The 17157-nt window shown below is 42.6% G+C and overlaps 1 protein-coding gene across 1 annotated transcript; it reads right to left on the minus strand.

Annotated features, from left to right (window-relative positions):
* Nucleotides 1–2462: 2462 nt before the first annotated feature.
* LOC138766362 (extracellular calcium-sensing receptor-like) lies at nt 2463–7491 on the minus strand. The gene is made up of 6 exons (XM_069943939.1): nt 7412–7491; nt 6370–6661; nt 4925–5758; nt 4312–4512; nt 4086–4209; nt 2463–3355 (listed from the first exon to the last, which is right to left on the minus strand). Exons 1-6 carry the CDS (start codon nt 7489–7491, stop codon nt 2463–2465), a joined length of 2424 nt encoding a protein of 807 aa, XP_069800040.1.
* Between the last annotated feature and the right edge of the window lie 9666 nt (nt 7492–17157).

The following is a 17157-nucleotide window of genomic DNA, read 5'->3' on the forward strand; positions in this document are numbered from 1 at the left end:
TTTGCTCAGTATTTTGCAACCCAAACCAGAAGTGGATCAAAAACACAGAAAGGCTATGTTCACACACTGTTGAAATTGAGTGGATGGTCGTCATTTAATGGCAAATAACAGCCATTATTTCAAAACAACGGCTGTTGTTTTATAATAACAGCAATTATTTACAATTAATTGGCAGCTATCCACTCAATTTCAACAGGGATTTAAACCAAAGAATCAACTGCTGGCGGGTCTCTAGACAGGTGAGTTAACCCGAGACCACAGCTCCAACACATTTGGCCTGAGAGATGCAACTATATCTGATCGTTTCTTTCAGACATAACCTGACTTCAGAGGACTGATCTGCAATCAGAGACACTAGCTGACAGCTTAGCGAGCAGGAGGGCGGGCAGCATTGATTGATCATAAAGAGGAGGGAGGAGGAAGGAGGGGTGAGGTGGCCAGAGTGCAGCACAAACAACACTTTGACTCTTCATCACTCTAGGAGACCTGAGATTGTGCATAATCTACTGCACGGACAAATTACCAAAAGGCACCATTCTCACTAGGGGACTGCCAGCTACAGCACTGTAAGGTAAGGTAAGGGCCCGGGAGCTGTCAGATTCCCTTTAAGATTCGCAAATCGAATCTTAAGAAATTTCAATAAAACAGCAAAAACTATAGTAGCTACAGTACTGGGACTATTACAGAAGGGAAAATTTGTTAAAGTATGTTGTTGTAAAAGTGTCAAAAATTTGAAGATCACAATTTATAAAAATTGTCCCTATATCACTCTGTTAGTCTCTCCCTGCTCTGCTCTAACTGCCTGCCGACATCCTGCTCTTTCCTCCACACACAGCTGCAATTTTGTTTTATTGAGAACTGCCAGATTCACTTTGCTCATCTCTACTTATAAGCCCTAAAAGACCACCCCTGATAGGCTGAACAGGTCATGTGCCCCACCTGACAAAGGAACAACCAATGACCACCCAGGGAGGGGCCAGGACCTATGTTAGTACTGCAGTCCTGTATGCCTGCCTTATACTTCTTGGCATAGTCAAGGAAACTTGCTTTAATAATTTAAGATGGTATAGTATCATTTATGCAGCTCAGCTCCGCCTCTATGACACTTCAGCTTCAAAAGAAAACCTGATTTTATACATTAACAAATAGACCAGTTTCCTTGGTTTTATCTCCCTATCGGCTTTCTGCCTATGTCTTCAGGTCACAGGAACTGTCCAGAGTGACAGCAAATCCCCATAGAAAACCTTTTTACAGAAGCTACTGGCCTTTTTTAGAGCAAGAACAATCAGAGTACTTGCCTATAGCTACCAATCAGATTTCAGCTCTCACCTTTAGGCTATGTTCACACAATGTATATATCCGGCCGCACGCTTCACTTTGTGGAGAGTTGAATTGGGATGTGAGCACACATGGGTGCACCCGCATCCGAATTCACAAGAAATGAAGATCATCTGGCTGGTACTGCAGTACCAGCCGGTATGATCTTCAGTAACACCCGCCGTTCAGTGACCCAGCCGGGTCACAGAGCGGCTGGTGTTATACGTAGATTGAACCCGGCCTTAGACACCATGCCAAAAACAAAAGGCTTAAAGGGGTTGTCAGGTTTACAAAGACTGTTATCAAACACCCTATTGGGGAGCACTGGCGGCCATGTTTCCACGCAGCAAAGAACTGATCCCTCCATCCCAATAAGAGGAAACCTTCTAAGAAAATAGAATTATTCAACCTGGAGAACCCCTTGTGAATTGAATGAATGCTGTGGGTCAATTACATTTTTATTTTTTATTTTAAAGAAACATTTTCTCTAATCCGGCACAGACTATACAAAAGACGAGCAGATAAAACAGGCAGATGTGGTTATTTTCCAATATAACTAAAATAAAATGAGACATCATGGTGTCAAAGTGCTACAGCGGCGGAAGGAATCATACAGTATATGGGAGGGAAAGGGAAGGGGGGCAGAAGAGTCAAGGCCGTTACATCGAGGAGGGTCGAGTAGATGTATGAGGGTTAACTACCCAAAGGTTCCAAATTTTATCACACTTTTCTGGACAGCCACGTGCTTTACTGTATAAGTACCTTAGCGTACAGGAAGGTCCAACATCCATTGAATAAATTTGAGGGCTTCTTGAATTAGAGAATATGACAGGACCCCAGCATGTGTAGATATCTGCCATCCTCCAAAAGACACTGGAGACATGTAAGGGGGATATGAGGACCTACAACTCTGTACAGGGATTAATAAATCTGTAGGCAAGCCACTAGTGACTGTATAACATGTGACCTAACAAACATAGAGGTTAGGAAGGGCTGATCTTCTCTTTGTAGCAGGACGTTGCAGTGTACTCAGGGACAGCCGGGGGAGCCACCCAACCATACAATGTTCTTATCCCAATTGTTCAATTTCTCCATCAACAATAAATATTCATCTGTGCCTTTTTTATATTATTCATCATTATGTTTTATGATTTTAAATACTGTTTGGTGTTCATTGATGGTCTCAGGAGGATTATATAACATTTTGGGCCAAATATACAGCACAGAAGTCCAAAAGTAGACAGTAAAATAGCAAAAATCTCAACAGCTACAATATATTTGCCCTTAGTACTGAGATAGGCCGGGATGAAGGTCGACCAGACACTAAGGAAGGTCAACATGCTGAAGGTAATGTACTTGGCCTCGTTGAAGCTGTCTGGTAAGTTCCTGGCCAAAAAGGCAACAACAAAACTTATTGTAGCCAAGAAGGCCAAGTATCCTATAGTGCAGTAGAACATGACAACTGATCCCTCATTGCACTCTAAGAGGATAACCCCAATAAGGACTTCATAATTCTGTTCCAGAAATGGAGGGAACTCTATCTGCCACACCAGGATAATAAGCACTTGGACACTGGTGGACATAGACACAACGAGCATGGCCGTCTTGGACCCAACCCACATCCTCAGGTTACTACCAGGTTTGGTGGCCTTGAAAGCAATGACTACTATGATGGTTTTGGCTAAAATACAGGAGATACATAGAGAGAATATAATCCCAAAGAGAGATTGTCTAACTGAGCAGGTCAGCTTGACTGGGCAGCCAATGAATACCAAGGAGCAGAGGAAGCAGAATATTAGGGACAGCAGGAGGACGTAGCTGAGGTTACGGTTGTTGGCTTTCACCACTGTGGTATTCCGAAACCTGATGAATACAATAAGCACCATCATGGTGGTGATGGAGAACGTTATGGATAATGATGCCAGTACTAGTCCCAAAGGCTCCTCATAGGAGAGGAACTCCACAACTTTCGGGACACATTTGGTCCTTTTGCTGTTTGGCCAGAAATCTTGTGGACAACTGAAACATCGAGCAGAATCTGAAAAATAAGAAATAATTTAGGAACATTCAGAATTGATAGAAAGGAAAAATAGCATGTATAGAGGGAAGTTTCTCAATCACTACTTCATCTCCTAGCCATAGTGGTCAGCAACTGGAAAAAGACAACCATGGGCCTATAAATCTTGACCCCCTTGGTGACATTTGAGTACAGCGGACACATGCTCAAGGTATGGAGTAAGTTCAGGAGCTAGGCTTGCACCATACATGGCAGGCACTGGCTGCTACACTCCACATTATTAACCGGCATAGGGCTTATATTTGATGGTCATTTAGCCCCCTAAATGGAGTTTTTAGTGACTGACACATCTTGGTGGTTGAATGCAGTTGCAAACCATTTCAGCCGCAGTGTGCTGATCATGGGCCGCCACAACCAATCAAAGCCCACATTTTTTTCCCCATAGCACATATTATTGTATGATGCCGGCAGTCAATACAAAGTGTTATGGGTCCTGCAAGAAACAAGCCGATTCGGCTGCTTTCAGATTTCCTGCCACCTCCTGGCAAACAGGGTGGAAAGAGCTGGGAAGCAATCTGATCACTATGGTACCAAACAAAGGGGCATTCAGGTTATTTTTGGAGAGCTCTGTGGTTTAAAGCAGAGGTCTTCTTTATGGGGTTAACATACAGCCATTTTTACATTGACTCCGTGTTTTTCCCCCATAGACACGTCCCACAGATAACTTACGAACATACAATAATGGACTCACTTGTCTCAGTGGAAATCATTGACTCTGGGCACAGAACGCAGTCATAACAGCAGACGGGTTGACCTCTCCGGGGCATTTTCCAGTGTCCTGGAGGACAAACGTCACTGCAGACCGATACTGGTGACTGGAATAACATATTATGTTATCTTTAAAGGTTTTAAAAAATGTTCTTAGTACTTTACAGTGTGAAGAATTCTAGAAGATTTAAGGTTACCTGTCCTCCAGCCCAGAAGATGGCGCTGTCATTGATCGAGAGCTTTTTATCTAAGTAATCATTAAAGATCCCAACTTTCAAATATTGAAGCCTGTTGTCCCTAAAATGCCAATTCATTATGTCAAAGTCTGCGTAAATGTCTCCATTATTGTCAAATGACACGTCTTCTCCAGCCGTATTCACAAAGTGAACCCTTCTCAAGTAATGAAGAAGCTGGTATTGGAATAAATGGATATATTTTTTTGTTTTAACAAATGTCACTATAAAGTCTAAAAAAACTTGTAAAGCTTGGTTGTGATACCATGATATAGTGGCATAGATAGGTACAGTATGGCCCCCATATACAGCTACTGGCGTGGCACCATGCTGCCATCTGTCACAGGGGTCTGTATTGGGTTTATATTACATTGGGGGTCTGCATTACATTAAGCATCTGTGTCTGGGATCTGATTTTAATATTTATTTGACAAAAAGGTCTACATCAAGAGTCTATTTACTCTGGGTATTTGGGTATGGCCTCTGAATTATTTTTGTAGGGTCGGAATTAACATTTGGGCACATTCTTTCTCAGTACCTAGGACAACATGAGGAGAAAAAATAAAATAATATTAGAAGGAAAATGTACCTGCCATGGTTGTAAATCCTGTTTGTTGGCGCAAGATCTTTCATGGAAGGGTCCTTCACCAGGCCTGCAGTACAGTAAGCTGTGGAGAGCGTGAGCAATGGCGTATACAGCATTGTGGGCCATATTCACGCATGTTGCTGTTGGGTCGTTGAATTCGGCTTCGTCATTGGTCACCACCTTCTCCAGTCCTGTACAGGTCTCATTGACTTGACCTAAATTTAAGGCGTGGATATTGACCTCAGCCTCGGGCCACCTGCAGGGAAACAGCACCTCCCAAAAAGTTTTGATGAATGGCATCCTTGGGTATTTACTGGGGTGGAAAGTCTGCAAGAAATTGGAAAAATTTGGGGGAATCTTTCTACTACTTATTATTCCAATGGTGCCATTAAGAATGGTCCAAAACTGTTTCTCGGTAGCACTTGTAGTGTACCAAGCTTCTGTGCCTACCCAGACTTTTCCGTTGAGATTTTGTTGAAGAATTTTTTTAAATATTAATAAAATTTCTGCACTACTACAGTAGAGGATGACCACTTTGGCCGTCGATTGGCTGACAATTTCTAGCATCTTTGGGATTCTGTTGTTGATGGGATTATAATTGACTGTTTCAAAAAAGGCAAAGCAGATTCCGTTCTTGATGGCTTCTCTCCTGAACTCCACAACTCCTTGTACAAAGTAATCTGCTGAAGACGCAATCACTCCTATCCACGTCCAATTGAATTCCTTGCACAGTTCAATCAAAGCTTGAGGCTGGCTCCTGGTACTAACAGTAGTCCGTGTAAATGACGGGAACTCAAATTTGTTACTTAAGGATGGTAAAGCGGCCACGTAACTGACCTGAGAATTTTTGTAGGAAGAAAAAAATATTATAGTGTGTTACTTATAGATCCATGGACAGAGACGGTCCGACCCCTGATGTGGGTGAGACATGAAAGTTGGTGTGAGCATTGGGCAACCCTAAATATTGGCAGAGACCATTCGTGTAAAATGATCTATGCTGATCCCGATAAAGATGTTCTGCACCTACCAATCCTTCAGTGTTAAACAAAGTCCTGACTTTATGATACCATTAGTCATTATTAATGGTAACATGAAAGGAATGGATCAATGGGTCGTGCACCAAGCTTTATAATAAGCTTCATATTGATCAGGTAGTTTTAGAGCTACATGGTGATGTACTGGGCCAAACTGTTATGTCGAAGTCCCATTGGGCATATGTCCTAGTTGATGATACCACATGATTATGGATAGTCAATTATCATGGGCAGCTGCTTATTGTGTTTTGTTAGTTTTTGGGATGGACGTATTTAAGTTTAAAGAAATGACTTGTAGATTATAGCTGATGGCATACCTGCTATCTTGTGCTGCTGTGGAACACTACTTATGTTGTATGAATATTATACTGAATAAATAAAAACATTTGGGGAAAAAAAATAATGTCCACCTACTTGAGGAAACCTCCATAGACCGAGCAACCTCGCCATTGCCATTGATGAACTTGATGAAACGTCTCCAATGATCGCGGGTGCAATGGGCTCGGATCCACACTTGTAATTTGGGGTTTGGTTTTCATCAAATGACATAGTCTGGAAAGTTGCCTGAAGAGCAGCTGATTCGGTGAAGCAAGAGTCAAACATCTGGAACCCCAGCGTTATGTTGGGTAGGAGATCTGGGTTCTCATTCACTTCTTTGACAGCAAAAATTAAACCTAGGATGGACTTGTATGAAGCAGAGTTGAACCTAAATAAAGTATCCATTTTTGGTTATCACATATGTATTATATTCCTGGATATACAATAAGTATGTGAGACCAAATATATATCTACTGTAGGAATCATTATAGACCCACCACATAGTATAGGCACACCGCATAATATAGGCACACTGCCTACCTGTGTAAAGGTATCAACTGCATCCATGCCCCAGGGTTTGAGCACAATAGTGCAGTCTCCAAAACAGAAGATGCCAGTATAACCAAGATCTTGCACTGGGACCCTTGGTCCTACAATTATGCCTCTGAATCCTACTGTGGCCAAAGGGTGGATAACCTTGTCCTCCCGTGCCGGGGTGACAGGCTCCCGACCCCCCGTTAGAGCCCCCTATACTCACCTAATCCCGCCGGGTCCCGCTTCTGGAGATGGTCGGGTGATGGAAATATCAGCCACTGCAGCCCGACGCACACGCTGAGAGATGAGTCCAACACCCATAGAGAATGACAGGAGAGTCCAGCGCTCCGTCATTCTCTATGGGTGTTGGACTCATCTGAGGAGCGCGCACCGGGCTGCAGCGGCTGATATTTCCATCACCCGACCATCTCCAGAAGCGGGACCCGGCGGGATTAGGTGAGTATAGGGGGCTCTGACGGGGGGTCGGAAGCCTGTCACCCCTGCATGGGGGGTGACAGGTTCCCTTTAAAGGAGAGGGCTGGCCTTATGAAAAATTTTTCAAACAGTAGGGACGGCGATAACATAGCCCACTATTTTAACTCACCTTACCCGTGCCTTTCCAACGCTGGATTGTTTCTCCGCGACCCCCATTAGCTCCGGGATCTCCTGCGGAGTGGACGTCATGGCCTGGTCAATTGACAGCCCGCTCAGCCAGTCAATGACTGGGACGGGATAACACTGCAGTCACTGATTGGTTGAGCACAGAAGATAAACCCTCCGGGAGAAATATAAATGGAGCTAAGATAAACACAGAGCAAAAGCAGGGACAAGAATAGCAGACCAGGTAAAGGTGAATGGGCCTCACAGCCTATTCTGATATTTGTTTCGGCACCCTTTCTCTTCTGTCTACCCAATTCATTAAGTGGCAGAATCTTACTCACCAGTCACATGGACGCAGAGGTGGCTGTTTCATGAAAGTGGCCACGGGTGGAGTAAATGATGCACTCATAGGGTTGATGAATCCTAGTGTGATATCTCCGTTCTCAGTGTAATCGGCCATAGCTCGGATGGAGAGAGAACAGCCGGACGTGGATGTCCCAACAGAGCGGAACGTCAAAGTCATAACATAGAGGTGAAAACAGAGACGCATTGTGGACCTGGCAAGACAAACAGGGTCAACATTCACAGATATCAAGAAAATGAAGGCTACTGCACATTATACCTTTTGACGGGGAACAATGGCTCGTAACAATTATTGTGGCCACCAGTTTTGCTAAGTCTTCCTTAAACCTTATGGTCATGCTCAGTTCCCTCAACCGGTCGTTTTTCCGCCCTTAAAAATCCACATATGAGAAGAAAGATGGCTGAAAATCCAACACAGCTGAATTGGACAACTAGTAGACAACACCCTCCAATCCCCGTACCCTATCGTCATGGATTGTCAATTAGTTTATGAAGAGGCCCACCAACATTACTTGGTTATCAAATTTTCCATTGTGCCGGATTAGGGTCTAGTTAAGGAATTAAAAGAAATAAGAAAATAGACAGGTATGTGTCAGGGTCCATTTAGCCCTTGTGTATCTTTTTTAACCTCTTCTTCCTCATTGTGGATTGAGGCTCCCAGCACGACACTATATTGGGGCCCCTTAGGCCCATCTGCCAACTACAGAACATCTGTCTTTTTAAGGTTGTATTATACGTGACCATTAGGGATGGTCCAAACCTGCCGAGGTTCGGGTTTGTATGAACCCGAAGTCTCGGTAATGACTCCCGCTGTCTGCCCGCTCCGTGGAGAAGGTGGATACAGCAGGAGGAACGCCTGGAAAACTGGGATACAACCATAGCCATAGGCTGTATCCCAGTTTTCCAGGCGGTCCTCCCGCTGTATCCACCCGCTGCACGGAGCGGGCAGACAGCGGGAATCTGATGCCGAGCGTTTGGACCTCGGCAGGTTTGGACCATCCTTAGTGACCATTGATCAGCCAATGAACTAGCCCTGGCTATAGGATTACCGAGCTGTGTTACCAAGGGTTAGTAAGCGAGTGCCCATCATAGATTATTTCTGACTCTTCCTATAGGACACGGACCCCGGGTAGCGGAGGAGCCCTGGATCCTGGGATTGGGGCACAGCCTGGATCAACCTCTCAGTACAACCTGTCAATATCCCGACTATCCCTGGTATTTCTCCTGGACACATATAGTATTAAACAAACAATAATAATAATAATAATAATAATAATATAATACTTAATAAAACATGAATAATAACATATATATGAGTGTGTGTCTGTGTGTAAATTGATTTATTGGCACAGAGTCTCTCCCAGCCCAGAAACTCCCAGACAGACAGACAGCACTCACCCTATATAACCAGCCGTGCGCTGTCTCTCCATGTAAGCGTCCCCGGCTTCTCTTACAATGGGATTTATATAGGGAAAAATCTTTGTCCTCAAGGAATTTTCCACCATATACTTAATATTTATCATAATGTGGAACATATAATTATCTCATCCAGAGTGATTGTGTAGAACTTGATGCACATAATAAATATAATTATCCCGGATGCTGAGCTGCTGCCTGGAGACATATTAAATTGCCTGAATTTATTATTATTATTTTGTTTCAAATTAATGTTTTTAAATAATTAAAAAGCACACAAAAAAAATCTGAACAAAAATTGAAAACTTATTTTTAACAGCTACTTTGTAACCAATAAAAGAAAATTGATCAAAATTTAATATGGTTTAGTATCATTTATGCAGCTCAGCCCCGCCGGTATGACACTTGAGCTTGGAAGGAAAACCTGATTTTATAACTTTTAATCTTTTAGGCTAAATAATGGCTGTTGTTTTTAAAAAATGGCTCCTTTTTTTTTTCTTAATAAATTACAGCCGTTATTGTATAATAAATCTGGTGCTGTTTCTGTTCTGTCCATTTCTCCTCCTCACCAGCTCATCCCCACACTAGTGTCTAGGCTCGATGTGTTTCTTGTACCTGCAATCATCAGGAGCCTCTGTATATAGCCAATAATGGGACTAATTGTGTGATTGGACAGCTCTGATAACGGCCGTCATATTATATTTATAGAGTTAAAGGAGAAGTTCGGCCCAAAAGATTTTTTAATATGTTATTACTTATGGAAAGCAAGACAAATTCGTAATGTACATTAATTAAGGGAAATGCACATTTACTGCTATTTCCCTTAATTTAGTAGATCATGGAGACTTCAAATTCTCAGAAATTTGGTGACATCACGAATCAGGGTGTAATTCCAATGGAGTGTCCAGCAGGGGGCGCACTATATATAGAATTCAATGAGTACCATTGACTTCTATATATAGTGCGCCCCTGCTGGACACTCCATTGGAATCAATGGCTGTCTATGGAACAGGTCAGTCTGCACATATATACACTGTACTACTCACCCATCATCTGCTCATAGTATGAGCAGATGATGGGGAAGTAGTACCAGAGCCATCCCCAATCCGGCCCCCCCGCTGATGCCACATATGCCCTGGTACTACTTCCCCATCATCTGCTCATACTATCCCCACAACACCCCGCCGATGCTGCCCCTGCTTTCACTCGTACGTCCGGCAGGTCCGCTGCTGTAATTGAGGCCCCGGTCTCAGCGGGGAAGTAGGCCCCAGTCTCAGGCCTACTTCCCCCTGAGAACAGGGCCTCAATTAGAGCAGCGGACCCGCCCGGACCCCCTGTCGCTGCCGCTGATGCCTGCCCTTGCTGTCACCTGGGTCCCCTGCTGTAATTAAGGCCCCGGTCTCAGGGGGGAAATAGGCCTGAGACCGGGGCCTTAATTACAACAGCGGACTCGCCGGACTTACGAGTGACATAGTATGAGCAGATGATGGGGAAGTAGTACCAGGGCATATGTGGTGTCAGTGGGGGGCCCTGGATTGGGGATGGCTCTGGTACAACTCCCCCATCATCTGCTCATACTATGAGCAGATGATGGGGGAGTAGTACAGTGTATATATGTGCAAACTGACCTGTTCCATAGACAGCCATTGATTCCAATGGAGTGTCCAGCAGGGGAGCACTATATATAGAAGTCAATGGTACTCATTGAATTCTATATATAGTGCGCCCCCTGCTGGACACTCCATTGGAATTACACCCTGATTCGTGATGTCACCAAATTTCTGAGAATTTGAAGCCTCCATGATCTACGAAATTAAGGGAAATAGCAGTAAATGTGCATTTCCCATAATTAATGTATATTAGGAATTTGTCTAACTTTCCATAACTAATAACATATTAAAAAATGCTTTTGGCCGGAGTTGTCCTTTAATGAATAGAAAACAAACTAAATATTTATATATGTGTTCCGTATCATTTTCATTTGCTATAAAATGGTTTATCGCTAAGGCCAATAATGAAGCAATATGAATAGACTTATATGTATATTTTTTTTAGAGGGGAACTCCAGTGAAACTTTTTACCTTTCAAATGAACTGGCGTCAGTTACTTGTATAGACTTGTAATTTACTTCTATTGAAAAATCTCAAGCCTTCCAGTTCTTATCAGTTGCTGTATGTCCTGCAGGATGTGATATATTCTTTCCAGTCTCTCTGCTCTCTGCTGCCACCTCATTCCAGAGCAGGAGAGGTTTTTGGGGGGTATTTGCTGCTGCTCTGGACAGTTCCTGAAATGGATAGAGGTGGCAGAAGAGAGCAATGTGCCAGACTGCAAATACACCACTTCCTGCGGGACATACAGCAGCTGATAAGTACTAGAAAATTTGATATATTTGAACAGAAGTCAATTACAAATCTATATTGATTTCTATATTGATTACTTTCTGACAGTTGAATAAAAAAATTCCCCTAAAAGAGTACCCCTCTAAGGTTTTCTACAGTTATGTCTTTATTCATATATATATATATATATATATATATATATATAGTATATATATAATGGTTTTGCTTTCCCTGATTAGATATTTTTTTTCAACACAAAACTAATTCAATCGGTTGTGATAGTTATATAAGACTTCAGTGTTTTTATTCTGGTTGACTCTATCTTTGTCCGATAGGAAGGAAGCACAACAGGGGGTAGAAGAAAAGTTCTGATTCATTATTATGTCTATAGGACAGAAACACAGATGGAATCTCCCCGATGCCAATCTATACTGTGTAGTATCAGACCAGGGCCAGATCCACTGCCGGGAACCATCTGGGCACAAGCTAAATGGAGTCTCTGCAAAATGTCAGCTTTGTTTAAAATAAATTGTTAATTTTTTAGGGGTTTTCTATGGGGATTTGTTGCTGTTCTGGACAGTCCCTGACATGGACAGAGGTGGCAGCAGAGAGCACTGTGTCAGACCAGAAATAGTACGCCACTTCCTGCATGACATACAGCCGCTGAACTTGACCATGAAATGTGCCTTTGTCTTCTTTGATGGTGTCATAAGTATTATATAACATTATGGGCAAATAGAAAAAACACAAAAGCCCAAAACTAGACAATAATATAGCAAAAATCTCAACAGCTACAATGTATTTGCCCTTAGTACTGAGATAGGCGGGGATGAAGGTCGACCAGACACTAAGGAAGGTCAACATGCTGAAGGTAATGTACTTGGCCTCATTGAAGCTGTCCGGTAAGTTCCTGGCCAAAAAGGCAACAATGAAGCTTTGGGTCCTATTCCACGGGCCGGGCAGGGCCCGATCAACGATGTAAACGAGATCTGCTAGATCGGCGCTCGTTTACTAGGCCTATTCCACAGCCCAACAATCGTTTAGCGAGGGCTGCAGGAACATCGTTACTGATTTCCTTGCAGCCCTTGTTTCATACATTACCTGTCCAGGCTGCAGGTCTTCTCCTTCTCCCGCAGAAGCTTCGGAGCGGCCTGTCTGTACTTACAGACCGCTCAGCCAATCACTGGCCGCGGCGGTCCCGGACAGTGATTGGCTGAGCGGTCAGTCAGCTCAGACAGGCCGCTCCGAAGCTGATGCTGCACCCGGGAGCGGGAGAAGGAGAAGCCGTGCAGCCTGGACAGGTAAAGTATGATATTTTTAAATTGTCAGTATTGTCAGCTATTCCACGTAGCGATGCGCGGGTGGCGACCAATGATTTTAGTTTGAACCTAAATGAACGATCATCTGATGACACGATCATCGGCTGATCGTTCTCTCTAATCCATGGAGCGATAATTGCTCAGAGGAATAGGCCCCTTAGTGAAGCTAAGAGAGCCAAGTATCCTATGGTGCAGTAGAACATAAAGACTGGACTTTGGTCACATTGCAGGATGCTTCTCCCAACGATATCTTGGTAATCACGAAGAGAAGAGAAGGAGGAAAGGTGACGAGCCATACCAAGATAATACGCACCAGAACAGAGGTGATGGTGGTGGTGGTAACAACTAAGATGGTTGTCCTGGAACTAGCCCATAACCTCAGGTTACCACCAGGTCTGGTGGCTTTGAAGGCAATGACCAGTATGATGGTTCTGGCCAGGATGTAGGAGACGTATAGAGAGAATGTAATTCCGAAGAGAGATTTTCTGATTATGCCAACCTGCCTGCCCAGGAGTCCGATGAACACCAAGGAGCAAAGAAAGCGGCACAGCAAGGACAGCAGGAGGACACAGCTGAGGTTACGGTTGTTGGCTTTCACCATTGCAGAATTACGACACCTGATAAATAGACACAGCACCATGTTGGAGGTGAAGGAGAAGACGATGCAAGAGGAGGCCAGTGTCAGATCCAAAGGGATCCTCATAGGAGAGGATTATTTGAGGAGTGCATTTAGTCAGGGCCGATTCTAGGTTTTCTGCTGCCCCCCCCCCCCAATTAACGAATTGTAGTGAAGAAATCTATGTAGCCAACTGCATAAACAGATATATATATATATATATATATATATATATAAATATCCAAAAAGTAACTGCAGCACACAGGACTTAGTGAAAAAAGTTCAATCTGTATTGGTGATTATTCCATACAAAACACACGGTAAATAGAAAGCGACGTTTCGACGTCTCAATGACGTCTTTTTCAAGCCAGTGAATACATTTCAAAGGAAACGTGATTTATATATCATGTGCAAAGCAATTAATGACGTGTTCATTCCACACCTGATATCGCAATCAGCTAACGTGAGTATATACATGTGCAATAACATAAATAATCAGGGAGCTTCTAGCTCCGAAGTGACAGTGTAAGTCCATATTTTTCAATAATTCATGATGATCAGAAAAGATATATATACATATATACAAAATGGGAACATATCGGAGCAGTTGTGATTCACTCACACGCTGTGATCAGCAGCATCAACCAGGAAGTAGAGTCTTGGACCGCACGCCATCAGTGAAACGCACGGCCATCTTTGATTATACCACCAGAGATGTAGCGTCCTGTTGCTGTAGTAACCAGTGACGTCAGAGGTAAAGGTAAATAAGTCACTGTTCCACATATTTAGCACCGTGAGACCAACCTAGTAACACAGTCTTCCGTTCTCCCGTATTGTACGGCGGACAGAGCCCACTTAGACAGAATCCTCCATCCTTGATGACCCTCTTGCGGGATGTCCACGGTAGTCTGTGGGGGCTCAACGGTGTAGGTAGTTATTCAGATCATTGCGGTTTTGTGAATTACTTGCCAGGGTCTATGACATCCCAGGGTGTAGGTAGGTATCAGTTGGCGATGCTGCCATTTCACTGCTAGTGAGTTATCACTGATTCTGCTCCGAGAGATAGGCTTTTAAATAACGTTATCTGAAATATTAGAAAGAAATATCAGTATCATTGTAGGTATTAACAAAAACAATAGTAATTATATCAATTGTAATGTATTCACCATACTCGGCATAAACGCTATTGGACACAATAGCATAGTACACATAGCAAAGATCATTTAATGTAACAATATTTCGGTAGGATTTTGAACTCCACATTCAATCCATGGGGTTTTAAAGAGTTAAGCCGGAAAATCCATTCCAGTTCTCTTCGTTTTAACATAGATACACGGTCCCCACCTCTCGATGGTGGGGAATGTGATCAATGTACATCAATTTCAAGTCACTTTCTTTATGTTGTGCATCAACAAAATGCTTGGAGACTGGGAGATCGTGTTTTCCTTTACGTATAGTGTATCTATGCTGTGTGATTCTGGTTTTGGCATCATAGGTAGTTTCACCCACGTATATCAAGTTGCATGGGCACCATAGGACATAGATGATATATTCTGTGTTGCAATTGATGAACTTATTGATTCTATATGTCTTTCCAGTGCCTGGATGTACGAACACTTGTCCTCTTTGAACATGTTTGCAGTTGACGCAATTACCACAAGGAAAACTGCCGACGGTGCGAGGACCGAAAAAGGTAAGTATAGAACTGTTTATTGTCACATCAGTTTTGACCACTGTGTCTCTGATATTTCTGGCTCTCTTGTATGACATCAATGGTTTGTTTCTCAGAGTGGAAATGTGGGGATAGCTCTGTTCCATGATGTGCCAGTGTCTATTAGTGATTTGGGAAACCTGAGGACTTAGTGAATTATCGGTGGATACATAAGGAATGCGTTGATCATTTTGTCTTTGTCTCTGTGTGGTCAATAATCTGGTTCTGTCAATAGGTTTAACTGCATCAATATGTTGTTGTATTAAATTTTTAGGGTATCCCCTTTTCTGAACGTTCCGGGCCAACATCTCTACTGCTCGATCCAACTTATTGTCATCTGATACTATGCGTTTTGCTCTTAAAAACTGACTCTTAGGTAGACCTCGAATCATCTTTGGTGGATGATTTGATTCATATCTCAACAATGTGTTTTTGTCTGTACTCTTTACAATCAGTCCCCAAACCCGCAGATAAGGGGGGAGGGATAGTGGTGATGGACACGACAGCATACATAACTGAGGCTGAACGACAATTATCCGACATAAATACATACTTACCGCTGACTGGAGATCCGACAAACTCTGTAAAACAAAGACTGAGAATTAAAATTGATGAAGCACTCAGGGAGAACATCATTGATAAAAAACTTAGCCAATTTCTCTGGGTTGAATATCCTCAGACCCCGAGATTGTATCTTCTACCGAAGATCCATAAAGATCTACTTAATCCACCAGGGAGACCAATTGTCTCAGGCAGGGGTTCTTTACTGAGTAAAGCATCTATTTTCTTAGAAAAAATTTTACAAAATCATGTTGTTGATATGAAATCTTATGTACGAGACACTTCAGATTTTATTCTCAAAATCAAGGACATTGAAATCAGGGAAGGTGTTATACTTGCATCCTTGGATATAGCAAGCTTATACTCATCAATTTCTACTGAAAACGGTCTAGATGCCATCAGACATGTATTGAACAAAACCACACTCACACATCCTTGTCAAAACTTTCTGCTGGAACTTTTACACATGATTTTGACCAACAATTTTTTTCTTTTTAACAAACAATATTATTTACAGCAAAGAGGTACCGCGATGGGTAGTCCAGTAGCACCAACTTATGCTAATCTATTTGTGGCTCAGCTAGAGGAGACGTGCATCTATGACTCTGACCATGCCCGGCATTTGCTGGTTCAGATTTATAGATGACGTCTTCATCATCTGGAATGGCACGGAATCACAACTGATAGATTTCTGGAAATATTTAAATACCATTGACAGAGACATACAATTCACCATGTCACACTCATCATCTGAAGTCTCCTTTCTAGATACACGAGTTTACAAAATGGGGAATAGATTGGGGACTGATTTATTTGTAAAGAGTACAGACAAAAACACATTGTTGAGATATGAATCAAATCATCCACCAAAGATGATTCGAGGTCTACCTAAGAGTCAGTTTTTAAGAGCAAAACGCATAGTATCAGATGACAATAAGTTGGATCGAGCAGTAGAGATGTTGGCCCGGAACTTTCAGAAAAGGGGATACCCTAAAAATTTAATACAACAACATATCGATGCAGTTAAACCTATTGACAGAACCAGATTATTGACCACACAGAGACAAAGACAAAATGATCAACGCATTCCTTATGTATCCACCGATAATTCACTAAGTCCTCAGATTTCCCAAATCACTAATAGACACTGGCACATCATGGAACAGAGCTATCCCCACATTTCCACTCTGAGAAACAAACCATTGATGTCATACAAGAGAGCCAGAAATATCAGAGACACAATTGTCAAAACTGATGTGACAATAAATAGTTCTATACTTACCTTTTTCGGTCCTCGCACCGTCGGCAGTTTTCCTTGTGGTAATTGCGTCAACTGCAAACATGTTCAAAGAGGACAAGTGTTCGTACATCCAGGCACTGGAAAGACATATAGAATCAATAAGTTCATCAATTGCAACACAGAAT

The sequence above is a fragment of the Dendropsophus ebraccatus genome, chromosome 10, assembly GCF_027789765.1.
Source record: "Dendropsophus ebraccatus isolate aDenEbr1 chromosome 10, aDenEbr1.pat, whole genome shotgun sequence".
NCBI lineage: Eukaryota > Metazoa > Chordata > Amphibia > Anura > Hylidae > Dendropsophus > Dendropsophus ebraccatus.